This window comes from Larimichthys crocea, chromosome XV, assembly GCF_000972845.2.
Source record: "Larimichthys crocea isolate SSNF chromosome XV, L_crocea_2.0, whole genome shotgun sequence".
Taxonomy (NCBI): domain Eukaryota; kingdom Metazoa; phylum Chordata; class Actinopteri; family Sciaenidae; genus Larimichthys; species Larimichthys crocea.
In genome coordinates this window covers 4,442,789-4,458,424 of record NC_040025.1, presented here as the reverse complement: position 1 = coordinate 4,458,424, position 15,636 = coordinate 4,442,789, and the positions used below count along the sequence as shown (strand labels likewise).

Here is a 15,636-nt window from a genome sequence, read left to right as displayed (position 1 = left end):
CTAAAGCAAACTAAAGCTCTAGATAGGGTCTTTCACTGCCACCTTAGTTTCTCCTTTGCACTAAGGACGGAGAGGATGGGCGAGGGTTAGGGTTAGGGTTAGGGTTGCAGTCAGAGAACACACCTCTAGTTGCCAATGAATAGAGAACTAGAAGAACTTTTATTGTCTTTAATAGATGCTCACAACTGAGTTTGATGATGTGATGCTTTGATGGTGTGTGACGTTCATCTCAGTGCAGTATGTATGAGCACTCAAACGCTCTGGGTTAAGTTCAACATTTTTAATAAATTCATCTTATTTGCTTTCCTAAGTTAGATGAGAAGATCAATGCCACATTATATAACTATGATGATGGTTTAGCGATTCTTTGTACGTGACAGTCTGTGGTTTAACATTGCTTTATGTGCTATGAGGTAATTTCCTGTGTATTTCAGTATGTAAAACAGCTGAGCTTGTAGTGCTGCTGCTGATGGACTGACTGAAGTCTACACGGCTTTAGTGACGTTAAAAATCATTTTAACATTTCTGTCTGAAACACTGAACCTCCCCAACAACACCCACCCACCCACACACGGACACATTTTTTCCAGCTGCAGCTGGATTTCTAAAATTTGACCAGACCTCCCGATCTTACATGTTGATTCAGCGGGGGTGTGTTTGAATTCTTTAACCTACAAAGAGACACAAGCAAAGATTACGTAGATAACAACTCCACAATCCTCTCTAAAGACCGAACAACAGAGAGAAGCTTGTAGAAAGACCAGGTAATGGTTTTGAGTGACTAGACTCCATGTCATAGGAGTGTAATGTTACAGCCCTGCCTCCCTTTCTCACCCAGACCTTCAGCCAATGGGAGCTCATCACAGTCCCCTCCCACAGAAACAGGCTTTAAAACTCCTCAGTAGTTTCTTCTCCTTTCTATCCACTCTGGTCTCTCCCCTCTGCTGGCCTGCCTGCCTACCTGCCAACCGAGCCGGTCTGACCTTCCCAGACTCATTTCATTCAAAAGAAAGAAACTACTCCAAATTTCAGAATGTCAGGTTACAGAACCAGTTACAGCGTGAGGAGTTCTTCTGCCCCACGGAACTTCAGCAGTGCTTCCTACTCTGGACCAAGCATCAACGCCCGCAAGAGCTTCACTGTCAAGAGCTCCTATGGAGGCAGGGGCTTTGGTGGAGGTGCTGGTGGTGGCATCACTAGCAGCTCTGCCTATGGCCTGAGCTCGGCCATGGGTGGCGGCATGGCTGGCGGCATGGGTGGCGGCATGGGCTTTGGTGGAGGCTTTGGAGGTGGCATGGTAGCCCAGGCCCCAATCACTGCTGTGACCGTGAACAGGAATCTGCTGACCCCCCTCAACCTCGAGATTGACCCCACCATCCAGGCTGTCCGCACCCAGGAGAAGGAGCAGATCAAGACCCTCAACAACCGCTTTGCTTCCTTCATTGACAAGGTAAGAGTTAGTAACAGAGGGCAGATCCTGAACATGTGTAGGTCAAGCATTCTTTACCTTATTCTTTTCTTTATGCAGACAGGGCCTGCTTTAGGTGGGTGGAAAGTGTTCACAGTGCTGTGACATTGTCCTGCAATATTTGATAAAGACTTCCATATGTTTGCCACATGCCCAGTAATGCTGATATCTGCTTTCCTGCTGTGGAGAAAGTTGATTTATTGCCCACTCTGCTTTCGTCAAGTCCCAAAAATGCATTGCTCAAACTTTATCTTTTGGCTCAGACTGCCCTTTTATAGTGATGAAAAACAGACTTGCCGAAAGGAGAGACTGACAAAAGACAAAGAGAGAGAGAGAGAGAGGGGGGAGAGAGAGAGAGAGAAAGCAAAGGGTGTGTCAGCTCAGGGCTTGTGATACGAGTTACCTTGGGAATGGTCCCTCCCTTATTTGGGGTGTGGCTCTTTTCTACTGACCTGGTGGCCCCCACCCCTCCCAGACACACACACACACACACACACACACACACACACACACACATATAAAGTCAGTACTGAGTGCTATTGTTGCCCTAATGACAATACGTTCTGTCACTGTGACACATTTTAAAAAGAGCAACTAGCCTGCCTGAATAGATTGACTTTTTAATCATTCAAATCAGCATTTAAGTGAAGCATTTATGCATCACTCAGGAGTTTACCTCTCCCCCAAGATCTCAGCAGTGGGTTAATATTTAAAAGGGCCAGTTGGTTTCATGTTCTGGTCAACTCCAGCTGACTGGCTACATATCAACTGTCCTTCCTCCCGGTGCATTGATTAAATGAAGATGAAGTGCATTTTGCACGCTTCAACACGAACCAGATTAACTTACACGCTATCATCTGTTATCTTGTGTTAGCGGTCTATTTGGAGTCCAAATGACGACCATAGGAGGTTGTCAGTTAGATCTCACCTAGTAGTACAGTGTCAGGGAGCAAGGTCCACTGAGTCACATATCTGCTATCTCTACTGTTCACAAATATGCAAACACCTTTTCAGCCCACACCTCCCCTCTCACTTCAGCTTATAAAATCACCCACTCACTTTCCTATCTGTAACACAGTTAAATATTTACCTTCCTGCATCTGTCTTTGGATGCAGCTTGACTTCACCCCCCTTCTGTCTATGCATTCATGTCGTTCGGCTGTGAACCCTTCTGTACAAAAACAGGAAGACATGCGCAAAAGGGGTTAACTAGTGCTATTCATCCATCACCGGCTTTTTCCAACCTCCTCTTGTTCTTACCTCCCTTCTACCTCCTGTCAGGATGCACATACGTCAGGCCTTCCTTTGGAAAAGCACAGCCAGTTTGGAAACACAGCCTACAAAAGCTTACAAAGCTTGAAACAATAAAGAGTTTAGACGCTGAAAAGGAGGCATAAATAGATCGTGATGATAGATTATTAAAATATTATCCCGGAGGCGATGGCAGAGCAGACTACAGTTATATCATAGTACTAAAAGGAATTTCATGAGAATTTATATCTAATGACAAGGATTACATCTTCACATATTCGTTATAGTAAACAAACATGATTCTTTGTACAGGCATTTTGATTGGCAGCTCACAAATAACCCCTCTTCGTCCTCTTTCTGCTCCTTTCTCTGCACATCAGGTCCGTTTCCTGGAACAGCAGAACAAAATGCTGGAGACCAAGTGGAACCTGCTACAGGGACAGACCACCACCCGCTCCAACATTGACGCCATGTTCGAGGCCTACATCGCCAACCTGCGCAGACAGCTTGACAGCCTGGGCAACGACAAGATGAAGCTGGAGGCCGACCTGCACAACATGCAGGGCCTGGTGGAGGACTTCAAGAACAAGTGAGTGTGGAACTAACAACAACCAACCTGGACTTATGCCAGGCCTGTTTCCTCCTAAAAGAGTTCTATTTAGAGCTTTTTTATTTAAGATGCACTGGACAGGTTTTCCAAATGCATAGAAACTTAGCTCACAAATAAAATACATGTTTTCTTTTTACATTAGAATAGTTTGCGCTACAAGACAAGTCTTGCAGTACACTGAGTTCATCTTTTTGTGGACTACTCCCTACATCTGTCAGTTGTCTTGCGTCAGACAAACTCTTGGGAATTACAACACTCAGGAAGCACGTTCCCATTACATTACATATGACCGGAGGTAAAAATCATTTAACAGAGTTAGCTGTAAGCAAAACTGTCTCTGGCTTTATGTAAGAGGGTACGAGTGTGGTGACACACAGGTCTCTAACACAAACAAGTACAATAGTGCTCCACACATTTTTCAGTTGTTCATGGACAAATGGACCATATCAGCTTAGTTATGAAAAGTCCCATGGGATAAATATCACCTCTCACGCTTGGCCCTGAGTCAACAGAAACTGTGTGAGGGAAATGTCCCAAAAGAGTTCAAGAGCTAGGGATGGACTACTTGCACCTCCTAGTGTTACATTAGTGTATAAACTCTCAAAACTGAGCATGCACAGGAGATGAGACACTTCATGAATATTCAACATCTAATAAATAAACTGTATTTTTTTTTTCTCTCAGGTATGAAGATGAGATCAACAAACGCACAGAGTGTGAGAACGACTTTGTCCTCATCAAGAAGGTCAGCATCATCAGTTCATCTTGTCTTTGAGATGCAAATTTGAAACCCTGTCTCTTTGTGATGTCTCACTCTAACAAACGTTTTCAAACGGTTCCAGGATGTCGATGAGGCCTACATGAATAAGGTTGAGCTGGAGGCCAAGCTGGAGAGTCTGACAGATGAGATCAACTTCCTGAGGTCGATCTACGAGGAGGTACGGCACAAAATCAGCTTAGTCACGTTGTTTGTTTCCTGCTTTTCCTTTTGGCTTTGGCTTTTGCTTTCTTTCTTTTTTCGTTTTTTTGTGATTTAGTAATCCAGTCATATCATGCTTAAGAAATTTGTGAATTCTTTTAGCATTTCTTAGCATCTGTGGAGCACCTTGACAAGACTCCTTTACCATGCCTAGAAGTACATTAGCTGGATGGGTTTCCACAATGAGGTGCGGTTGACTGATCTTTCTTTTATGTCTTTTTGTTGTATTCCTTCAGGAACTTCGTGAACTTCAGAGCCAGATCAAGGATACTTCAGTCATTGTGGAGATGGACAACAGCCGAAACCTGGACATGGACTCCATTGTGGCTGAAGTCAAGGCTCAGTATGAGGATATCGCCAACCGCAGCCGCCTTGAGGCAGAGACATGGTACAAGACCAAGGTATTGAAGAACTCTTTTTGAATTTTTCTTTTGTGCAACTCAAGTTCTGGCACTCTCTTTTTAAATTTAGAAAGATAAATATGTTTTTTGAGGGGTTTTCCAGTTTGTAATTTTAGTTTTGCTGATGTTTATGTAGTATGAGGAGATGCAGACATCGGCCACCAGATACGGAGATGACCTGAGGGCTACCAAGACAGAGATCGCAGACCTGAACCGCATGATCCAGAGACTGACATCAGAGATTGATGCCGTCAAGGGACAGGTATGGGAAAAAGTGTTTTGGCACCATGGTCCACCACATTGAGTTATAATATATAGTCCTTTAGTGTTATTTAACAATCGAGAGAGCAGACAAAGACTTACTTTGAAAAAAATCTTCTTCCAGCGTGCCAACCTAGAGGCCCAGATCGCTGAAGCTGAGGAGCGTGGTGAGATGGCAGTGAAGGACGCCAAGGCACGCATTAAGGACCTTGAAGACGCCCTGCAGAGAGCCAAACAGGACATGACCCGCCAGATCAGAGAATACCAGGACCTGATGAACGTCAAGCTCGCTCTGGACATTGAGATTGCAACCTACAGGAAACTGCTGGAGGGAGAGGAGGACAGGCTGGCGAATGGCATCAAGGCTATCAACATCTCCCAACAGAGCAGTAAGTCATCTTCATCGACCTTGCCTTCATTGTCTTTGTATTTTCTTCAATGATTAGAGTTTGTTACATTCTTCAGTTTTGGCCGACAGATTTAACTGTTTTCTCCTAACTCCCTTCTATCAACAGCAAGCTACAGTGGTTTTCCCGCAGACAGCATGAGGAGCAGCTACTCAAGCGGCTACTCCAGCGGTTTCAGCGGCGGATATGGTGGCGGTAGCTCATATGGCAGCGGATACAGCAGCGGAGGCGGATACAGCAGCGGAGGCGGCTTCAGCGGCGGCAGCTCCGGAGGCTACAGCACCCAGAGCAAGAAGAATGTCGTCATCAAAATGATTGAGACCAGGGACGGCAAAGTTGTGTCTGAGTCCTCTGAGGTCATTGAGGATTGAGCTGTCTAGTTTAGAGGTGAAGCCACCTTGCTGCAATCTCCTCTGCCTCTCTGGTAGTTTTATACTTAGAGTTCACCCCCCAAACTATCATAATAAAGAAGTCTGAAGTGAAATGCCTGTCAGCCACTTTCCAGCAGGGCCTAATTCTGTCTTTCATGAAGCAATAAATGATTCTAACACTACCAAAGATCTGAAAGGGACCAAAGAACTTATTTTGTATGTCTAACTGTCTGTACTAAAAAAGTAGCTTTGTTTCACAAAGTGAGATAAAAAAAAACTGGGCAAATTGCAACTATGAAACATAAAAGATATATAAAACACTCCCTTGAAATCTACAGCTATTTCACACAGAGAATAGTAGGAATAGTGTTGCATCAAATGGACTGTGGTTTTGTCAAAGGAACGTGAATGTACTGAAACAGTGCTTCAGCATTGTTAGTCAACTAATGTCTTAAAATTGCCTGCTACAGTAGGTAGTGCATGTCTTCCCTGTGCGTGTCCTGTAACTGAAACTGTTCGACCCCTTAGGAGGCTGCCCACGTCATAATGTTGTCCTGAGGTGCTGTTTTTGCTACCAAAACAAATAAAAACGTGTTTACTGAAAAAAATCAATTTGTTATTTTCATTTTTGATGAAACACAAACATATATAAGTATTTCTGTACTGACATATTTGATAGTGCTTAAAGGAATGCTGGTTTGTTAGACAGCATATTTGACAGTGGCTGAAAACTACCAACGACTAGTCAAGATTAAGGTGAGCCTAAGGTGAGCATCTGTCTAAGTCTAGTTTAAAATCTAGTTTTAAAATAAAATTTCACTGTTAGCCATGTCAGCGAGTCAACGTACACTGTACCACCTAGAAACTGCTTCCTAAATGGAATCCAGTGCTTTTAATGACACCTATGTTTTCACTGCTATGATGACATGAATGAACTATATGAAAAAGTTGGATGTTTCACTTATAGTTTTACACATGAATTCTTCCATGTGATGAACAAAAGGATGTATTCTATTTTTCCATTGCAAGACTTCGAGTCGTTTTACCTTAGGAAGGGCAGTATTTAGGGTTGTTTACAGACACATGAGTGTACTGTATGTCTCCTTCAAATGTATCCCCTAATAGTGTGTGAAACTTGCTAACCCTACCCCTGACCCTCACCAAATAGCTCCATCTATTTAAACAGCATCCTCAGGGTGTTTTTGGGACCACAATAAATTGGACAGAGGTCATTAGGAATAAACTGACTGATAAAGTCATAAACCATATAGTTAAACACCTGTGAAATATAACAGAAAGTATACCTCTGTGGTCCGCGGGTACCCCAGCTACACCCATTTTTAATCATTTGATGTTTTGTTGTGTGACACATAATCTTACATGGATTTGAACTACTGGACTGGTAATATGTCCAGCAAACATATAGCTTATAGCTTCTGCGTTTGTGCAGAAACTTTTGTTTCAGGAGAAAGATGTTTTTGCAAATAGCAGAGTAATGCTTTGTCTTGGGTATTTCATATTTCACAACTCTTGTGCTAAAAGGTGGATGGCTGTAGTGGTCAGCTCCAGTTTATCTATATAAACAGCATTCAGACACACAGTCAGTGGTGTATGAAGAAAACACTAAAATAATTAACCACCAGGAGGCATCCTATGATCAGGATGAGCACTGAGAGTTAATGCACCCTCTGAGTATATGCAGTGTGTGTGTGTGTGTGTGTGTATGTGTGAGACGTAGGACTGCAACAGGGCATATTGCTGACCCAAACTGACCTGTCGCAATGCAAAACAACACAAAGCCCGCTTGCTTTTCTGGACTGACAAGGTCTTATCTTGCTTTTCTTTTAAAAAGAAACCAATGTTTAAAAAAAACATGACACATTTATATTTATCTCAAACAAAAAAGACTTCCTGCCTTGCAAGAAGGCTTAAAAAACTGAACAGTGAACAGTTTTATGTGACATTAAATCAGTCAGACCCGATGCATACCAGAGCGGTGACACATGACACGTACAAAATGTTTGTTTGTGTGTGTGTGTGTGTGTTTGCTTACTTGGCATATTGACTCACAATACAGGCAGACGTGTTGTCTCTCAGTGTCTCCCTGCAGCTCCGTTTGTTAGTTTTTAATCCTTCTCCACAGCTGAAACAGTGTGCACATGTAGAAGAGGAATCTCACATGAGTTGTCTTTTAATCTGAAATATTTAATAGCATAATACAGTGTATAAAAAAAAAATCACCTTTAATGGAGAAATGTCAGGAGGGTAGTTAAGCATTTCAGCATGTAGCAACCTGAGCAGGCATCCATTTGACTTTCCCACAAGAAGGCAGGATTGTGTTGTAAGTCTCACTCTTCACATTTTTTAAATTCACTAATAATGATGACTATAATAATGAATTTCATTACTATATGATCCTTTACTTTAGATAGAGTGAAGTGGAAAAAAATGTACTGACAGTTTTCTGGCAGTCTATTCTCAAGCGTAATAAATCATTTCGAAATTGAACTTCCAGAAAAAATGTTTCAGGTTACATGCCCGAGCCAATAAAGTGTGCATCAGATGCAGTGGTTCCACCCAAAGCATCACGGTGTGATGCTATCACAGTCTGTGATTCATAATCATTTACGGGCAGATGCTGTTGGCGAGGTATGCAATGGGAGGAGAAAAGGGTCTGTCAGAATGCACAAAATAAATTAAGTCCTGTAAGTACGGCATTTGAAGCAAAGATTACGCACACATACAAACGTTTATTCATACAAATAAATCAGGCAGTAGAGTTTTATCCTCAGTCGAACTAGTGTGTGCACAGGAGAAATGCACGATGTGGAGTTGAGATTTTTCAAGGGTGCGTGACTGCTGCATCTTCCCAGAAACCCCTGTGACTTCGTTGAGGTTTTTTGAACGTTCACTGTGGTGAAGTCTTCAGTGTCACTGGAATAAAACTTTACTACATGTAGGCCTACACAATGCTGGTAGCTATGGGAACATATTACCATTATTGGCACAATATAATTCATATTTAGCTCATCTTTAGAAAAGACAGAGCCACAACTACTCCAGCTACTACTACAACAGTTTAGTACAGGTGAAGTTATCAAAGCGAGATGTTGCATAATAGTTACGTAAGGCTGGTGGGATACCTGATTTTAGATTCACTAATATAAATTTGCACATTTATACTTATTGTTCTTCATGCAGTATTTCAGAGCCCTGCACACTACATGTACTGCAGTTGTGACTGATCTGTGTCACCAGTGGGTGTGTTGCCTTCAGGGACACAAAAAAATCACCCAACACGCCAATTCCTAAGATGCAGTAAAGTGTCTATTAACATCAGTGTGGCCAAGGGTGTGGGCCTTATAGTATCTACCCTAAAAAACAAAATCCATGCATGATTAACAACTTCTCAGGTTGCTTAGTAAAACATAACATTCAACAATCAAGAATGACCTCATGTGTTGTAACTAGACTTTTTGGTGTCTAAAGCATATGTATTTCCCATGATTTTCAACTCACAGAAACTGGGAGAGCAGCCAACATGCTGCATCGTAGTACTAACTGTGTATTTATGCAAATATGCAGGTCGTGTTAATTTCACACATACTGTTATGACAGCAGATGACAGGTGCCATTAATTTATCAGCTGGCTGTTCCAACAACAACAATCTGACAACTTTCACTCATTGTATGGCATAAAGAGATTAACTGTGCCTTTACTTAAGCAAGAGTATGACTGAAATTATTTGTATGCAATACATTATCGGATCATTATTATTGATTAAACATGTAACATGTTCATTTAAATTTTTGGACAAAGCCTATGTGGCCTCGCTGGCCTAGGTTTAGTGTTTATTACCTGTCAGGTGGTTGAATAAAATTCAGTTCAAATTCAATGATTAGGTTGTTTAAGCATTTCAATATCAACTAAGGCTGGTCCTTAATTCTTCCTTGATCTCTTTGGGCCTTGAGGAGCCTTGTATCAGAATCAAGTGTAAGATTGAATGTTACATCATGTCTGTGCTCACATTGGACAGTGAGACATTGCTGTTGTTCACAACATAAAACATTAACCAAGGGAACAATCATTTCAAATATTAGTCTAAAACATAAGTGAGTATGTACACTAGCTTCAGCATGTATTGCATTGAGGTCATCAGGCCGGGCTGCCTTAACTCTCCCTCTCTACTTTTAGTGTGTCGCAGGTTATTACGACCATTATGATTTTACCCAGAGAACCTGACATGGAAAAGCAAGAAAAGAGAGAGGTCAGTGGCTGGAGGGAAGTCAAGGTACACCAAAGAGTAAAATGTAGACCTGGTGGTAGTACTGAGTACTGATCCGTGGGTCTCAGGTGCTGCATACAATGGAATGAATCCTTTTGCTTCTCTGTCCCCTTCTTAACTACTTGGAAAAGATTAATGGTCGTCTTAAGATTTAAGACTTTATCTTAACCTTGAATCTTCACCCGTGAGCAGCTGGAAATCTTCATGTAGTATGTTACATAATAATCTCTCCAGGGATTATTTCCAACCTCTGATGCCCCTTTGCACATTTTTGTGTATTTGGCTTTTTATTTTCTAGCATATTTTATCATTTTTTTCATGCATGTTGTTTTTTTATGTATTTGCTATTTCTAGCCTATTGTAAACAACGTGGACTAAAATAGACCTGTTGTTACTCCTATGCACATAAATGTGCACATTCATTTGAGGCCTGCAGCTTTTAAGTGCAGATTAGTGAAGATTTTATGAAATACTGTATAACACTACAAAACAAATTAAAATACATATAAATACATATAGCTGCTAATCTTTCACATACGCCAAGATGCAATAATCAAACCATAAATAATATGGTTTGCATGAAGTCAAGATGCAATAATCAAACCATAAATAATATGGTTTGCATGAAGTATATTAAAAATAAATCATTTTTTGTGTTTTTTAGACCATAAATTGTACGTGCAACATGACAAAAACTTGCCAATTTAAGGGTTAAAAAAATCATCAGTATTTGATATGTATGATTAGGACTGAGGTTGGTTTAAAAAAATATTTTAACATTAAAAAAAAAAAGTATGTTTTTATGCGCACATTTATGTGTGAAGGGGTATTAACGTTAGGATTTTAAAGGGGCATTAACATTTCCCCAGTACATACTTTGATTTAAAAAAAAAGGGTGCAAAAAATAGAAGTAAAAGTACCAGTGAGACTCTTAAGAGCTGAGCCAAGTGTGTGTTTGTAAGAGTGTGTGGTGTGGAAGGGGGGAGCATAGGGCGGTAACCACCTTGGTGCTTTCATTGTCATTTTTAATCAGACTCACCCAGTACAGTTATTAAAGCCTACCCTCTTTTCTGATTGGAGCCCAGAGGCGCGGCTTGTTTTTTACCACTGCCAGCAGAAAGCAGGTTTGGGCACGGCATCAGCATAACTCATCAAGAATGAAATAAGTCAGATTTGACTCCCAGAAAAAAAAGGAAAGTTTCTCTTAAAAGGGGTTATAGGTAGGTGTTAGTTCTTGTCAGAGCCTGTCTCCATGCAGAGGCTTGGTGCTGTAAGGAGTGGTACAAGAAGCAAATATGAAAGGCGGATAAAAAAAAAGTCATCAGTATAAATCTGGTCAACAGTGAACAGGCAAACGCAGAAATCCATCCTTAGCCGATTTTTTAGTGCTTCTTTTCTAATCCAATGGGAAGAACATAATGTAGACTAGTCTGAGCGTGTAGTGTTGGTGCCTGTTTCCGGGTGTGTGTGTGTTTGGGTGTGGCAGAGTGTGAAGGCATAAATCAGAAATAAGTGATTCCAAACCACCGTAAATGTGAAGTCAAGTACAGGAATTCTTCTGACACACGACAGTACCACGACAGTGGAGATGTCAGATCCGTTTAGGCCTTCTAAAGAAGGCACTCACTTTGACATGCTAAATATTTGTCTGTCAACTGTTGACTCTCAGTCGGTTATTATAGATGCTTGCACTGAAGTAAATTACCTTTTTGACTTCAGTCAGATTTCCACAGCATGAAAAAGTGCATCAGAGACAAGGGATGCAATGAGATCAGGGCCATTTCTTGCTCTGTGCAGACTATACAGATGCAAGTTCAGACTCATTAAATAAAAGAAGTATTCTCCCAAAATTTTTGTTGGCACTTGCATGCTATAGATAATAGCTTTTGCTGATGTTGATCGTGTGCAGTGGCCTCAAACATCAGACCTGTGGATCTACACAATAATCACAGAAACAGATCCAAAGATTTCAAAGTATTGTAGTACCATAAACATTTGTCAGGAACATGCTGCATGTTTTTGCATTTATTAATGTACTCTAGCCTGTAACGGACTGTTGCATCGCCTCAGATCATCAGAGTTTGGCAAAAGGGTCCCCAAACAGGTAGAAACAGCTCTGAATGAGATGCTTTGAGTAAGCTGAAATTTCTATTGTTTAAGCATGGGGTTCAACATCCAATCAGATCAGACTCTGATGGCTCTCCTTATGGGTGTGTCATCAAAAAACTTATGTGGATTCTGAGAAACAAATGTCTAAATGATCAAAGATCTCACACTGACAAACACTCACACTGTATCTGATCCAGAAACGTGTTTGCCCACCAACAGTGCAATAACATGGTTTTAAGTCCTGCTTCATGTCTTCCACGTAACTGCTGTCAGTGCTGATGTGCTCTGCATGTGCAGCTCTTAAGATTAGAGGGAAGTCAGATGGCTCACTCATTAGCTACTTACATCACTTATGTTTTATTTTTTCAGCTAAAAATGAAGGTAGCTACTAAGGTAACATTAGTAACCTTAGTAAATCTTGATGACGTTCTCATTTAAACGTTTCTTTCTTCGGAGATGATGATGAAAGTACCAGTTGAGCTAGCTTCCTTCATCTCTGATGAGAGAGCAAGGATCGGGCACTTACAACTCCAAGCCCCCCAGAAACTGGAAGCACCGGGCTTGAAGCCAATTTGACATAATGGCTAAATTGTGTAATGACAGCAATCGTGACATTATGTGATGCGCGTATGACTAACACAAAGCTTTTATTGTGTAGCAGCTGTAAAACGGTGAATACATCACAGCCCAGTAGGTGAACCGGACCATCTGATGGTTGTCAGAATTGGCAGATTACCAGTCTAAGCCTGTCTGTGTGCAAGAACAATAAAAGATCTCAATCATCTTAGTTGCTGTGTGTGACATCATATTTGTTTGTCTTGTTGCCTTGTATGACACACAATAAAATCACAGCTCTGCTACAGATGCCAAACTTTATCAGCTGCCAAAGGAATTAATGATTGGTTAGGTTTGTTGATTTGTGTTGAAAGGGACTGGAAGAACAACACCATATCATCTTAGTTAATGTCACAGGTTGACATTATCAGCAAGTAGTACAATATGCAAATTTACATAGCGTAACAACAATGTGGGTGTAAAAGTCATTTGAGAAGTATAGACAAGACGAGACACCTCAACAGGTAAAGGTTTTGTTCACGTAAATGCAGACTATTATGTTTGGCATTTAATACTTGAGCATCAGAAAAAAGAGTTTGCTCATTCTGTGAAAGTGACTCCAGAGGTATGCACTTAATTGCTCACTACCTGTTGTTAAGCCTTGCTGACCTTTTGAAGAGTCACAGGCAGACTGAATGGGACAAGTTATAATTGGAGGAGAAAGGGGAGAGTTTAAAAATCCAGTGAACTCATTATTGACACGCTTTAAGGTGTGGTTTTACCTTCAGGTGGCTGGCATTCTTTTCTGACACAGCTGGCCTATAAGGTACCCGAGGGGAACAAGCCAAAACTTACAGGTGTGGTGGAAAAGCAGAAATGACCATAAATCAGTCCCATGACACTTTTTGAAGGCACTGCAAAGTAAACGCTAAAAGGAAGGATAATGTGCTGAGATGAAAAATCTTAAAAATGACATATAGTATATATTGTAGAATGGTTTGAGCTGTGACTAGTTGCATTACATAACACAGTCTCTGCAGCATGTGTTCTTGCTATACTATATATTCTATACTTATTATTACTGTGTAGTGTAAAATGTATTAAAAGCTCTTTGTGCAACATCAGTCATGAAACTGTACAGTTGATAATGTCTCATGTATAGGGGTAGAAAGAGATGTGAGAACAAAACAAACAGGAGAACTTAGAAGAGGCCTATAGAGTATACAGTGTCAGTTATACATAGTACAATGTGATTTTCCAACAGGATGTACCTCAAGAGAGCCAAGAAATACCTTTTAAACACATGACTTACCATATCCTTGGAGTGTATAACCCACTGACAGTATAAAGAATAGACTTGCGTGACATCACACAGGTTTCTGAAAAGCTGTTTTGAAGGTCAGGGAGGCCCTGCCCAGCATCATGTTGACTGTCCTGCTTCTTCCACCAGTTAATCTAAAAATTGCCAGACCTGAGGTGGGCTGAAAGACGCCTGCTCTAATAAGCCATCTGATCATCTAATTATGCATAACAGGCTTAATATAATTTGAGTGGGTGAGTTACAGTTACAGTACAGTTGTCATGAATGGGGAAATTAGCTATAGAGACCAAAACTGTTTTTTATACCAGGCTGTAAACATGTTTATTTCTGCTGTAAAGTTGGACATCATAACATGGGGGCTTATGGAGACTGATTCGTTCTGTAGCCAGCCCCAAGTTGACATTTGTGGAACTGCAGTTTTTAGCACTTCTGCATAGACTTCAAGTCACAGACACAGAGGTTGTCGCTTAGTATAACCACTAAATGACTGAACCCCCACCCACATGGATCTAGGAGGATTTCCATCCAATAACACATTGCTTTTTAGAGTGAGTACTGTGTTTGTTTGTTTTTATACAATATTATACTTCTATTAATATGTATATTATTACATGTAATTTAGAGTGGATATTTATGTAATTTGTGTATTTGCTTATTACTTGGCTATAATGTGTACAAATGTTTCCTGCAACTGGAAAGAGCAAGAAGAAAATGTATATGCTGCACTGTTGTTGGTGAAAAGGTTGGGAAAGTGTCTCTATGAAAGGCCAGCATTGATGTTAAATGACACTTTGACTCTTTTTTTGGCCCTGCAAGAACAAAAAGTTGGCATCTTGAAGCACCCTTACTGTAAATCTGCTGTCTCTGCTTTGAGAGATGCACAGCTTGAGATACACAGTACCTGGGAGGTGTGGAGTTAGGGCAGGGTGATTAGTGTACATGCCACCTTGGCTGAAAAAGGAGTTTGACCGTCTGCACTCGATTGTTTGCCAAACAAACATAGATTTATTAATGTGTCAATCAACACTAGTAAGATCGCACTATAAAAGACTCTTTGTCGATATCTGGAAGTTTTAAAAAAATGTGCTATGGGCACATATGCGCTGCAGCTTCTTGTTACTTATGGGCCAACATAGACAACAGAGATAACAACATATCTGCAATCAGATAATCAGGGCCTCAAAATAAAACATGCAGGCAGTGCATTTAGGCTCGTAGGACAACACTCTCCAACAATGTGTTGGGCTGAGAACAGGCCCTTGAGAGTGATTCAGATTACGGTCATTTGCAAACCCATCACTGTCATGGTTTCCATTGTAGGGAGGGGCGTCTGTAGCAATGAATCACAGATATGCAATGATGATTGCTGTTTTGTTTTTTTTGTTTTGTTTTTTTTAAATATTTTTTTCTTTGGCCTTTTCAAGCTTGATTTCTGATAGAGGCAGCTGAAGAGTGCCAGGAATGCGGAGAGAGAGATATGTGGAATGACGGGAAAGAGCCACAGGTTGGATTCAAACTCAAATTTGTATTTAATTATATTGTACTGTATGAAATATTGAGATACTGTATATACTGTAGCAAGGGCCTATCATATTATATTATTTTAGTGAAAGTCAA

General features: G+C 40.8%; 1 protein-coding gene across 1 annotated transcript; it reads left to right on the top strand.

Annotated features, from left to right (window-relative positions):
• Positions 1 to 903: 903 nt before the first annotated feature.
• Positions 904 to 6,356, top strand: krt8 (keratin 8). The gene is made up of 8 exons (XM_010745644.3): positions 904 to 1,450; positions 3,100 to 3,308; positions 4,014 to 4,074; positions 4,172 to 4,267; positions 4,545 to 4,709; positions 4,846 to 4,971; positions 5,095 to 5,359; positions 5,486 to 6,356. Exons 1-8 carry the CDS (start codon positions 1,034 to 1,036, stop codon positions 5,746 to 5,748), a joined length of 1,602 nt encoding a protein of 533 aa, XP_010743946.2. The 5' UTR covers positions 904 to 1,033; the 3' UTR covers positions 5,749 to 6,356.
• The last annotated feature ends 9,280 nt before the right edge of the window (positions 6,357 to 15,636 follow it).

What these genes read in the sequence shown, in the direction of transcription:
- krt8 (XM_010745644.3), top strand. Translation starts at nt 1,034, where the DNA reads ATGTCAGGTTACAGAACCAGTTACAGCGTGAGGAGTTCTTCTGCCCCA. An exon ending in AGACATGGTACAAGACCAAG is followed by an intron (nt 4,710 to 4,845) that starts GTATTGAAGAAC and finishes ATGTTTATGTAG; the next exon opens with TATGAGGAGATGCAGACATC. An exon ending in TTGATGCCGTCAAGGGACAG is followed by an intron (nt 4,972 to 5,094) that starts GTATGGGAAAAA and finishes ATCTTCTTCCAG; the next exon opens with CGTGCCAACCTAGAGGCCCA.